The sequence below is a fragment of the Ruditapes philippinarum genome, unplaced genomic scaffold, assembly GCF_026571515.1.
Source record: "Ruditapes philippinarum isolate M1 unplaced genomic scaffold, ASM2657151v2 ctg2815_1_1_1_1, whole genome shotgun sequence".
Taxonomy (NCBI): Eukaryota; Metazoa; Mollusca; class Bivalvia; order Venerida; family Veneridae; genus Ruditapes; species Ruditapes philippinarum.
Genome location: NW_026863752.1, coordinates 53,262 through 67,500, shown reverse-complemented (window position 1 = coordinate 67,500; position 14,239 = coordinate 53,262). Strand labels below are relative to the sequence as shown.

General features: G+C 30.6%; 1 protein-coding gene across 1 annotated transcript in view; it reads left to right on the top strand.

Moving 5' to 3' along the window:
* The window catches only part of LOC132723235 (mucolipin-3-like), a 20,157-nt gene extending 8,699 nt beyond the window's left edge, over positions 1-11,458 (top strand). The window contains exons 9-13 of the mRNA XM_060707915.1: positions 323-499; positions 799-912; positions 1,283-1,405; positions 4,395-4,610; positions 10,315-11,458. Of these exons, the coding sequence (XP_060563898.1) occupies positions 323-499; positions 799-912; positions 1,283-1,405; positions 4,395-4,610; positions 10,315-10,683 (999 nt within the window). The 3' untranslated portion in view covers positions 10,684-11,458. The remainder of the gene's footprint in view (positions 1-322; positions 500-798; positions 913-1,282; positions 1,406-4,394; positions 4,611-10,314) is intronic.
* Positions 11,459-14,239: the final 2,781 nt, after the last annotated feature.

Below are 14,239 nucleotides of genomic sequence, written 5' to 3'. Positions count from 1 at the left end.
TGTGTAAATATACTTTTTTTCAGACTGGAATATTTTGACTAAGCATATAATAATACTACTTAACAAAATTTCTTTTGGAGAAATTGCCAAAATGAATCATACCTGTAACGTTTTTAATGTTAATTATTTGTCATAAATTCGTTTGTCGTCACTTGCTGTGACCCACCCGATGTAATAAACATCGGTAAGACCACGATCAATAAAATTCAAATCATTTAAGATCTCTGACGAAGCTTTAATTAGCGAATTCTCACGAACTATTGGTGGATATGCTTGTCATCTAGCAAACATGGATGTTGGTAGAAAAAAATGTTATTTTCAGAGAACTAAGCAGTTTATGAAGAAGCACTATCAGTCCTACTTCGGGGTTGTTGATAAGGAGGAGACGGACCTGCCAGCGTCAGAGTACTTCCGGTTTTTAAAAGTTTGGGATATAACAGTTATGATATCCGATATATTGACATTATACGGGACAATTTGGATAGTGTTTAATACAAAGGTATAAATAATTATAATATTTTTCATGTTTTTTAATGCAGCCATTTTAAAGACAGTATGTGATTTGTTTTTTTGAATTGCTTTTATAATTCTGTGGTCTAATACATAGAAATAATGGGCAGTGTACATAAACGTAAACACGTATTTCACAGTTGTTACATTTGAAAATTTATAACAACACACGTTCCGTTAGATTTAACATATTTTACTAGCATAACAAATATATACATCACACTTGTACATGATGAAATGGATTGCAAATTTTAAATTCGTACACGCTTAAAACATTTATTTTTGTAGCAAAGTGAATTGGAGCTGGAGTTGCTAGATTCCTACACCGTATGGTTAGGAGTCGGTTGTGTACTAGCGTGGCTAAGTTTGCTGAGGTTCTTCAAGTTTCATAATAAATTCCATGTGAGTCTTATTAGTGTTTTCCCCTGCAATTTCAAACGTCTGCATGTTTTTTTCAGCTTATGAAAAAACAGGGATTTTTTGACGCGGCAAATATTCTTATAGCCGCACATAATACTAAACTTTAACTGTTAAAAGGGAATATGTGTATTAGTTATTGGGTGAAATAATCCCTATCTGTTACGAAGTTCATATGTTAATATTTGTTCAAAGTTTTTAACCTTTCCTAAAAAAAACTTCTTTCTGAATCATTTTGTTTAAGGTAACTTTATAAAAAGAGGTAAGATTAAAAAGAATGATTATATCAAATATGTCATTCGTCGGAGCAATTATTTGATGGTTTCTTTGTAGTTTATAACATTTTTATTTTTAGCTGTTATTTAGTACACTATACAAAGCATTTTGGGATGTGATTGCCTACCTTATTTGCGTAGGAGTGTTGTTTGTCGGGTTCTGGGTTTGTGGATATGTCGTTTTGGCGCCGTACCATGTCAAGGTTTGTCGAACTTCTATAGTTACCAATCGCACATACATGTATAAAACCCTTCTTACAATTACATTTCTTTAAGCATTAATCAATTAAATGATCAGCTTAAATCGTTACTTTGTCATATTTTACTCGTAACTTAAGTTATATGTCGAAATAAGGGGTTACCTAGTTGTTACCCTTTTATTGGTTCAAAACCTATTCAACATTAAATAAAAGACGAGTCCTCATATGCATATTGCCCAGGAATATTTATATGACCAGGCAAATTACTTTTTGTAATGTATACAGAGTTATAAGCTATATCTCCGAAATCGTTACACTTTAAGTCGTTACCGAACAACATTCACTCCCGGATAAAAACCGCTATAGAAACTAGTTCTTTATTCTGCAGTAGCGTACGTTACATTCCGACTACACATCATTAAAATATTGTTTGCAAAGTTGTTTTAATGCTTTGAAAGTTCCAAATCGTTCATTTTCATGAAATAATAGACTCTACATTCCTTTAAAGTAAACAAAAAAATAACAGTTCATTGATAAAATCGTAGTTTATACCTACGCGTTAAACTTCGCATATACGCATGCGCTTGCTAGCATGAATGAATACATCGTAAATATAGTAATATAAATGGGACGAAAAATCTCAGATAGATATCTAATCAAATAAAAGTGCTGATTTAAATTTATGCAATAAAATTGGCCTAAAATGTTTTACAAAATAATTATGGAGCTCCGTAACAAAATTTACCAGCGTATACCGGAAAATGTTTTTTTTTAAACCTGGCAATTATCGTGGCTTCGGAAAATAGAAATTTCGTAAGCTATTCTTTTGAATACCTTTTTTACACATGATTTTCCTTTCACTTTTGTATGCCTTAGATTTTTGAAAAGAAATATGCTTCGAAATTCAGCGAAGATTGCCTGATTCAGTTCGGGTAAAAATAAAGATTCGGCCACTCGACCATTCGACCCATAACAATTCGTCGAACTTGGGATATTGACGATTAAGCCAGAGCATGGAGCTAAATATAGGCATATGTTGCCAGATTCGACGATAAGAAATAATCATTTGAAACTAACTGTAAATCAGTGTAAGCATTAAGAAATAAATACATTAAATTTATGTTCAGAAAATAGGAATTATTTTAATCTGCTTACATAAATGGGTGCATGGAATTGCCGAAAAACACCGAAAAACACCAAAAATTACCGAAAAACACTTAAAATACAAAGAAATATTAAGGCTGTGCTTAAATTCAGCAATTTAAACAATTTTTGATGGTTATTTGATGAAATGGGTTCAATAATATCAGTTTTAAATCGATAATATATCATAAAATATGCTGATGAAAGTATTCACGAATTCGAAAACCTAGCTAAACGCCGTTTTCCGGTACTTTCTGTACATAGCTCTGGGGAATTCACCTGATGGAGTGTAATAGAGAACTCGATGTTTTCGGCCTTTTTAAAATCAAATTGATATAAAACAATGTAAAACAGTTATTTCATTAGAAGAAAATAATTAAATATCATTGTATGAATAATTCCATACAAAAAAAAAAAATAAAGTCAATACACATTTTTTCCAGAAAATAACCTTATTTATTATGGAAGAATTCACTACGTCTGTTTTAATTCTATTGATTTTCATTATAAACATTTTTTTTCTTAAATTTGCAATAGATATTAAAGGAATATTGATAATTTTCAAAAACATCAATTTTTTCACCTTAAACGGTAAAATATGAACTTGCGTAGTTTCAATAGGGGCAAGAACATACATTTTTGTATATAGAAAAGCAATAATTTATTTCTGATATAATGGCTACACATCATCTAAATCATTACGCAGTATACATTTTTATTATTTTATTATTAATTTCAGTGGTGAAACTTATAGGTTGGCTCAGGGTGAGGTTTTAGATTGTTGAATGTCGGTCATCCATCTTATGTCAACTGTGGTCTGTCCACATTTAGCATCGTCGGATACCCACGGCCGAACCATTTACATTTATCAGTTATGTCAAGTTAAATGTTAATCAAACATGTGTATCCGACGATGACATTTAGTTGTTAACACTCTGCTGGTCATTTAGTTTGTTAACACTCTACTGGTCACACTTTTTCCCCAATTGTCACACAACATCGTAAGAATGTGTGTGACAGGTTTTACTCGAGTTTGAACATGGATCACCTTTGTTGAAAATCAGAAGTAGGTCACAGTAGACAGACAATAGAAAAAAAATGTTTAGCTCAATGGTTCATCTAAAGTTAAGAAGTTGGTAAAACAGCCTGATTATGGAAAAAACCCTTGTTAACTTGCTGTCCAATATAAATGAATTTCTTGGAAAGGTTGTATATGAAGAGTATATGTAACAATAATTGAATAATGAAAATATTACAGTACATTTGAATTGTTTTGATTATAGATTTCATTTTTATTAATACACGTTAAAGTAATGCATTTGAAAATTAATGTGTAAAGATGAATACAACACACCAGAATATATGTTTTAATGCATCAAAGTACAGTACATAGATCTGTAACATGGAAAGCTATACAAAAGGATGTACTATAATTTGGTAATTAAGTCTTGTAGGATGATTCAATTACTAGTAATTGACTCTGTATAGAGTTCAAGCCAGATCATGCATTTTATTAGATAGCATCACTGGAAACTCAATATTACTGTTTCAATATTCTATACTGCAGTCCATTTAACGGGTGTTTCAAAAAATGATTTCTTTATTGCTCATCTATCAGCTTGTCTAGAAATACACAGATGGAACATCACAGCTTTCTTGTCTCATAAATAACTTTGGAAGAAAAAAGCCTTGGTGTGAGTTACTTGTTAGGGACATTGACCTTGGTCAGAAGATGACCCGTATTGTTTTTGAGGGCAGTAGGTTAAACTTGGCCTTGATGACAAAAATGGATTATATTATCAAGCAATGTATACTTCAGTACTTTCAGTGCTTTGATTTCTCTTTATAGTTCAAAACTCCAGCAGCAGCAGCGGAGACGCTGTTTTCTGTTGTTAATGGCGACGAGATATACGCAACTTTAGCAATACTGGAGTCGGATAAGAGCGGAGGAAATTGGGTGTGGTTGTTTTCAAGGTTCTATTTTGGAGCATATGTTGCTATATTTACGATAGTTGTTATCAACCTCCTCATAGCTCTTTTTATGAGCGCCTATGAGTCTATTAAGGTTTGTATGCCTCATTCTTCTCTACTACTGTAGATCTACCATTTATCTTTTAAAAAGCAATAGGTCGTAGGCCAACTGAAGCAAGCCTAAAAGAACTTGACAGAAAATAAGACATTCGGCATAAAATCTTGGGTCAAATATGCTACTATACACAAATCAACACAAATTAGAATATCTTAAACACTCATGTAGTTTTAACATAAATAACTACACCGGAAAGCTTTATATAATTACATCAGAAATAACTGGAAATAGATTTTTTCATGTGGAATGTTTAAATAATGTTTTTTTTTTGTGTAATTCAGTTGCCTTAATTTTACGACAAAACTACTAAACAAGCATAATAGTGCTGCAAATTTGTTAAGCTTACGAACACCTAACTGGTCCCCGATCATAAACAGAGGGTTTCATATACCAAAATGTTCGGTTGAGTCCCTAGATTACGAAATTGAATTTCATTTTCCCCGAAAGTGCTGGCGGACTAAGAAATTCAAGATGGCGTCCAAGATGGCCGCCAAAAATATGAAAATTATAATTTACTTTATATGACTTGAATTTTGGCAGTTAAAACCTAGCAATAAGTTCTTTCTTTTCATTCTTGTATTAATTGTGTTCCTTAAATACAGTTTTAATATGTATTTTAAGGTAATTATATTTTTTGATGATAGAAACAAAAACTAATTACGAAAAATATACGGAAAAAAATGTGATTTTTAAAATACTTGATACAATTTCTTATTTTTTTTCTCTCTTTTGAATAAAAAATTAATTATAATGACTGATTTTAAAGAAAACAACATGTTAAGCTCGACTTTTAAAAAAAATATAATAAAAAATAGATAAAATGAAAAAAAAATTAAAAGAATAGAGGCATTGTTACAGTCATGTCGGTGTTGACGTTTCCGTCAGCAAACTTTAACTGTGATCATTACTTTTAATCTTCTTTATGTTTTGTCTTCATACTTGGCCACAACAACCTTGGGGCAAGATCTTTAAGTAGACAAGACTAAATTTGACCTTCATTCATAAATGACCTTGACCTCCAAGGTCAAATGTCTAAATTTTGCTTATTTTTTTTCCTGATTTTTGCTATTAGATAACTTTGTTATTTTCTAATGGATTGTCTTCAAACTTGAACATAATAATATTTTTAGGATAGACCTTCGAGTTAACGAGACAGACCTAGATCTTCACTCATAAATAACATTGACCTTGAAGGTCAAATTATAGAAAATTTATTTTTATTTATTTATTTTTTGAGTGTGTGTGTGGGGGGCTGTAACTGGCTATAATTTTGTTAATGATAAATGGATTCACTTCATATATAACACAACATTCTTTAGGATATGACTTTCATGTATAAATTTAAATTGACCTTGACTTTTTATGACATTGACCTTGAAGGTAAAATAATTGAATTACCACTGATATTTGCTACAATTGGCTGTATCATGGTAATTAATTTATGGATTATATTCATACATTGACAAAACAACACTTTGGACAAGACACATTATCCAAAAAAAATGTTATTAAATGAAATAAAAGTAGGAACTGACTTTGAACTTGAACTTTAAATAATCTTGACTGTGAAAGTAAAATTTTTAAATTGTCATAATTTTGTTATTTATGTACAGATTTCATTTATACACAATTTGTTACCAATATATATATTTGATAATTAAGATTTGGCATTGACGTTAAGTTGAACATGACTGTTAATGTCAAATTAATGAAATTCTCTTGTTTCATTTTTGGTTTTGTAACTGGCTATAACTTTGTTATTTATAAATTGATAACCTTTATTTCCAGACATTTTAGATCAGGACCTTTATGTATATTAAATTAAAATTTACTTTAACTCATGAATGACCTTGACCTTGAAGAAAATTTATTGAATATTAACAGATTATCAAATAATTTGCTGTAACTTGGTAATTAATCAATGGATAATTTCATACTTGGACAAAACAACATTTTGGACAAGACCTTCTAAAAGGTTGAACTTACTTTAACCTTTAAATGACCTTGACCATCATGGTCAAAGTAATAAATTTTGGCGGTGGCTCTTGTTAAATTCAAAATCTAACATTAAAAATTTTCATTTAGTTACATTTTTGGGATAGTGTGTATTTTTAAGTGGGGTATGGGGAATGATTAATTTATTTAAATTTCAAAATACTGCAAGTATCCTAATATAACCTTTTGTTGACAACTTAAAAGACTTACATCTATTTATCTTAAATTTCAGAGTCATTGCTGTATAGACAATGCACTAATTGTGAAATATGAGAATATAAGTATAATTTCAATTTTAAAATGCTTAAAATTTAAACAGCAAATCTGTTTACACGTTCCTTATTTCTTTTCCCTTCTTCATGAACATTTACACATATCTTTCTAACATATAAAGTTAGTAAATTTTAGAACCAATATTTAGTTTGTTTGTTTGATTGGGTTTTACGTCACAGGTTATATGGCGATGTCCAACTTTACTGTAAGATGAAGACCTCAGGTGCCCTTCCGTGCATTATTTCAAGCACAAACGGGCACCTGAGTAGAACCACCCACGTTGCGTAAGCTAGCTGGATAGCTTCCTCACATGAAAGAGTCCAAAGTCCCTATCGGGATTTGAACCCACAGCGGTGAGGAACAAAAACTTTGAAGGCCACAACCACTCGGCCACGGACGCCCCACCCGAATACTAAGATTTAAGCTTTTCTTTTCATATGTTATACACAAAATTGTCTATCAATATTTGTTACTGAATGAGTGGGATAGAAAATATTATATTTTACGATGTTGCAAATTTATAAGTTTCGAAAATGCAATAAAATCAAAATTTTAATATGTTGAAATGATTAATAACTGTAATAAAATAGTAAAGGATGAATTGACATTAATTTCCATGAAAAGTTAATTATTGAGGTTGACTATTAAAAATATGATAGAATATATTATATCTATGGAAGAAAGACCTGTTTGCTGTTCAGATCGGAATATCTGTCTCTCTGAAACCGCCCATGAGCTACCCAGCAACTCTGTGGACTTTGTTAGGTAACCTTAGGACGGATATTACAGTCCGAACTGCTGCATGTTACAGATATTATCATTCTGAAATGCACTTGCTGTGCTTACTTTTATATAACAATTGTTGGTCATTGTCGAAATATGAAAAATATACTATTAATTTTAAAAATAGATTTCGCTCTTTGAGCACAATGATTACTTATAGCAGACATGCATAAAGGGATGCAATTTTTTGTGGATTAAATTAAATTAATATCCATAGAGTTAAATCTTAAAGGCCCATTATGCCTCAGAAATGATTTCATTTTTATTTCTCAAAAAGCTTTTTCATGTTGGTTTTCTTTTATAGTATCCAAATAATTACTCATTGGCTAATTACCAGAACTATCTTTTTCATCTGTTTCTTTTTGGCAATAAGTACAGTAATAGTATTTGTATAGGAGTCAAAATACTACTTTGTTTACATTTTACTTTTATGACAAATTATTTTACATTTAGTGCTACTTTCGTAAGATAACAAGTACCAAACATTCTCTAAAACCATTATTCCAACATTATAAAATTTATGTTTGCCCTTTCTAAAGAAGAAAAAAGATATTTGTTTCTGAGGCCTTTAATTAATGAGTAATGAAGGAAACTATTGGTTACTGTATTTACCAGTTCGACTTTATTGAAAAGTTTCTAGTGATGCTTTGTTTTTTTTTGTTAATCTATTTTCCTAAAGTTTGCTTTATGTGAAATTATTTTACATCTACGTTTCTAAAATGTCTTCAGATCAGTTTTGTTCAACATGCAGGCTATAATTTATCTATTACTCCCCTGCCGCTTAGGGAAAGGGTTTGTTTGCAGGAATCTGTTTGCATAATATTCATGTCCGCTCTACTACGTTCAAGCTGCTAATAAGTATTAAAAAGAGGGCCATTATGGTCCTGTACTTGAGAAATATTACTGGAAAAGGTCACAATTCTGCGATTCAAAAGTCAGTAAGAAGGCCACATTAGGTTGTCATTTTTTAAGAGGTCAAACATTTGTATTATGACCACTAAGCAATAATACATGCCAAATATCAAAGCCTTGGGCATTGTAATTTTACATAAAAAGCTTAGAATATGTTTTACATGTACTATGTAACTCTGCTAAAACTTAATGACCTTTATTAAGAGTGGACTTTTGACTCCAAGTGCATGCCTGATGTTTCTTTGAAAAGGACTCTACAAAAATAATATAAACCATGGCTGTGGGGTCAAAATTAGCCCTACCCTGGGGTCACTTAGTTTATATTGACTTGGATATAGGAAAATACATTTAAGTCTTAGTTATGAAATTATGAAACTACAATGCTACAGGCTTAGTAGATATTCATCATTGGGCATTCTACAAATATTCTTTTTTTAAATCAGCTAGGGTAAAAAATGACAAACCCAATGTAACCTCATTACTGACTTTAAATCAACACTGAAAATTTAAAATTTGGACCTTTTCTGGCAGAATATATCAGGTGAAGGAGCCAGGACCATCAGGCCCTCTTGTTTTCCTATTTTAACATGGAAAATACTTATTTCATACGAATGACAATATAATAGTACTGCATTTTGAAACATATTTGATAAAATGATGCAATGAAATTTCAATTCAAACATTAATTTCTTTAAATTTTGTTTATCTTTAAATATTGCAAATTCCCAACAGTATTAAATACATTTGCTATGTACCCCCATCCACTCAGTTACATACTTAAATGACAATTAAAGTAGAACACGTTTTGGAAAGAAAAACAATTATCAATGTTTTATATACTGATAAAATATGCCAGAAAGAATTGATATGTATAAAATATTTTGAGGGAAAAGAAAGAAAGTGCAAAAATTGACTGTTAAAACATTAAGTCACAGGTTTTAAATTGAAAAAAAAACAAGTATTTTCCTCAAATTTCACAACTAGGGCATTGTCTATTGAGCAATGACTCTGAAATTTGTAATAAGGAGTAGATTCAAGTCTTTTAGACAGTCAATATAAAGTAATCTGAAGTATTTTTAAATTTTAATAAAATATCCATTTTACCCCACCCACTTAAAACACATTATCTTAAAAATTATACTAAAATGATAAATTTCATTGGCACATTTTGTTTGTAAAAAAAATTGTTTCCTGTAAATCAGTCATAAGGAAACAAATCATTATTGAATTGCAAGAAAAAAATAGAAAATGTAAAGCACATATTTAAAAAAAACAGCAATTTTTAGAAATATTTAGCCTTAATTATCGGTTTTTATCATAAAAATTCTACTAACATTATTAAAAGATACTAAAACTAAATTTAATAAATATATTTAATATCAAAATGTTTAAAAAACAACTTTTTTTAAAAGTTAATGCTCGCAAATTTAAGTAATAAATAATAAATGATTAGTTTCATATTTTTGGCGGCCATCTTGGACGCCATCTTGGATTTCTTAGTCCGCCAGCACTTATGGCAAAAATGAAATCCTATTTCTTAATCTAGGGACCCAACCGAACATTTTGGTATATGAAACCCCCTGTTTATGATCGGGGACCAGTTACTCCCCTAAATAAGCGAGTTATTTGAGTCTATTTGCAGCACTATAAATAAAAATATGAAAGGGCTATATTTTATCTATTGACCAATATATATATTTTTTTAATCTTTTTTAAGACGTGCTATGAAGACAAACCAGATGAACGAGAATTGGGTCCATTGGAAAAAGCTTTGCGCCGAGTTCTAATTCAAGACGGCGAGCGAAGTAATCTGCGGAGCTCAATATATGACCTTATGAATGACAGTACACCCCTGACAGCAGAAATAAACTCACTGAGAAGTGAACTTTCAAAAATTGTTCGCGTGTCTAAAAGCAAGAAAGACGTGGTGCTTCTGAAACCGAGGACTTTGAAAGTGTTTATGGAAGACGAGGAGCACAAAATGAAGAAATTTATATGCGGATTTGTGAGCTGCTCCTTCACGTTTTTTTCTGGTGATGACCAGGTTACAAAAGACGATGAACAGAAACAGAAAGATGATCGTTAACAAGCAGACAGTTACACAACACATACTATATGATAAGATGAGAATGACATTGACCTGCATCTACAGTTAATGTTCTAAAATTTAGTTACAGACCTTTTCATCATATTCTTACAAAAATTAGTATATTAATCCTATACATATGTCGTAACTAACACCGTAATTGCCAATTAACTAGAGTTATAATTTTTCATTTTTTTTTTCATTTGCTATTGCAGCATTAATGTTAGAATCGTTATGAATTATATATGTAACTAAAATTAATTATTGCTTTAATTGTAATCCAAATTTAATAAACCGCTTTCCAATGATGTGTTTTGTTCGTGTTAATGTTGTTACCTTGAAAATGTGACTATGAAAATCAGAACGAAAAACGGATAAGGTGTTTTTTAGTCAATCATTTGATGTGATTTTTTAGAAAGTAATAAAATCAAGGTATACTACTGTTGAAATTTTCAAATTTTTCATGGTCTTAATGAAAAGGGTCATACTCAACAAGAATAAAAAACCCAAATATATGCATTTATATAATTCATACAAATATGCTTTCCTGAATTATACAGATAAGTTAAGACAAATCATATTAAGAAATTCGTTTCTACACAAATTTATGTCAAAGGTCTGAGGCAGCAGTAGTTTAGTTTTCTCGCGAGTGTTTGAGATTTTCAGATTTAACCTAGTTCCATTAAGAGACAATATCTGTGTACATGAAATGTATTTATACATGTTTTATGATATTTATGCTGCAGAATTTCATTGATACAAAATGTAAATCATATATAGTTTTCTTATTATTTACCGTGTACCATGTCTGAATATACAAATTGATTACTATATAGTATACTGAACGATAACTTTATCTCATATTTATAATATCTTCTTTGTTTCCGATTAATAAGTTGGCCTAACTGCAGATATACAAAAAAGAAAAAAAAAAGTTTAAACGGCAAAATTATGGTTGTTGCTGATGCGCGTTGATTCAACCTATTTATGGACGTTTGTGTCTGTATGAATGTCTGTTGTTTTTATTAGCCTTTTTTAAAAATTAGTTGACATGTTCGTTTTCTGATGAATTTTGTACTATTTCAATAAATTACTCGTGGATATAATTACTTTTATTTGTGCTCATTGACTACAAAATGTAATCTTTATTATAAAAGAATCTAAACAATAATAAACATATACATTCTCGGATTTCATATGTTTTCAGTAAATTGGGGGAGGGGGAGGGGCGAGGAGGGATATGACCCCATAACCACCATGAAGTGATACTATTTGAGCCACACTGTCGGAAGCCTTGCGACGCGCCTACGTGGTAAATGTTATATGTCGCCCACAACAGATATACACCTAACCCTCGAACTGTCTCATTTTTAAAACAAATCACGTTAACTTTGCTGGGTATCGTATGATAATTGCAGTCATTTATAGAACGATAATTAACAAATACAGAAGCAATAAAGTTTTGTATCGGGGAAAAATGAATGCGTTTGAGAATCAACGAGCATAAAATGTAACAGTTTAAGCAATGATATTAATGATGTCTTACAACCACATACTATAATTATTCTGTTATCATCATAACATGTATGCTAGTTTTGGCTAGAAATATGCGAAAAAATGAAGAAGAAAAAAAAGAACTACATTTGTATTTAAAACATTGACTTTTTATGACTTTATGGGTCATGAATGCTTATTATTTAGAACCTGTCGTTCAAACATTAAAGATCGAAAGCCAAGACAACAGATTAACACATTTCCTCAAATCTCCGAGTTTAAAACATTCAGCTATATATTTAAGACACAACACTGTAAATAACTTTATACTATGAACAATATGCACCTTAACGCACACAATTTACACATTAAATTGCAACGTACTGTAAAATTTACACAATTTAAAGTGTACATTTTACAAATTAATTTAATACTTTCAAATTTACAGTTTATCATGAATACCTAGTTTGGCGATATTTTTACAATAAAAAACATGTGTTGACACAAAAAGAGGATCCGCAATACGTTCATTATTAGGTACCATGATCATCTCGCTATATTGTTAAAATAAGTTGTGCTTAAACTTTATATGAAATGTCATTTACCGTTAGATAGAAAATTAAGATATTAATTATGTATTGATATTTACACGTTTCACGTGATTTCAAATGAATTTGGTAATGTGACTTATAAGAAGGGTGCAAATGCCTTAGTATATGATCAGTTGTATATATACTATGTTATGTATATATCACAATGAAATAAACAGCTTATAATTTACCTACTTCCTTACAAACAATAGAAAATAATTCAGTGTAATTAGTAACAGTCTACGTTAAAATATTACTTGCCCTTTATTATCCACTGTCTGTGGCATGTTGCCCTTTTCTGTCAATTGGAAACCTCCAAATAATGCAACTGTTGAATCGTATACATTTCAGGCAACACTTGTATTTTCCCTCCTTTTTTTCCTCCTTTTTTATATCATTCAAAATATATAGAATTACGTTACTGGTAAGTTGGAGTTTGAAAACGTAGTATACCGTTTTGTTAATTAAGCCGCCAACATAGTTGATTAAATGGCATTTCAAATATTTCGAAATTTATTTTAAACAAATAAAAATAGCCAAATTGATATGAAACTTATAGTAGCTCTATTGTCAAGTAAACAATCTACTTATGTACCTACTATAGCAACGGATCGCTTTTGGGGGTCAATCGTTGACGGTCTATTTAGGAACAATAAAAAATGAAATTAATTGTGATCGTAATAACAAGTAGTCAGAAAATATTCAACCAAAGTCAGTATTACTATACTACACCACTTTGCACTTGTTTAAGCAGTAATCAAGCATCATAGACAGGACTGATTTTGAGAATTTGGCTCTCTATAAGATGCTAGAGGCATTTTGTTGTACAAGCGGTATCTTGGTGTATTTTACCTATTTAAGGTATGCTGAATCCGATAAAGGTGGATACCAAACTGAAAAACTTGATCTTGACCATTGAAATGGCCATTTAAAATGACCAATAAAATGGCCGCCAAATTTCTTTATCATAAATGAATGATATATCAAATACAACTTTAATGAAAGGAAAAGCCTGAAATTTGTCACAAAGCATGCTTAGGTGAAAACAAATTAGACACCAAAACAGAATTTTAAAAAAGCCAATCCAATATGGCCGAAAAAATCCAAGATGGAGGACGTTTTCTTAAGGCCAATATAGGAACCGCCAAATTCTTTATCATAAATGGATGATATATCAAATAAAACTTTTAAAGATAGAAAAAGCCTGAAATTTGTCACGAAGCATGTTTAGGTAAAAACAAATTAGACACCAAAACAGAATTAAAGAAAACAACAATCCAATATGGTCGAAAAATCCAAGATGGCGGACATTTTTCTATAGGCCAATATAATAGTAATATCGAAGTAATATTACAGATAGTACTAAATATTTTAAGGCTTTTTAAATATAAGAGACTAGAATGTAAAATTTCTAGAAAGTCCCTACTCCTTTCAACCATCACAATATTAAGGGTTTTCGCAGCGAACAATAC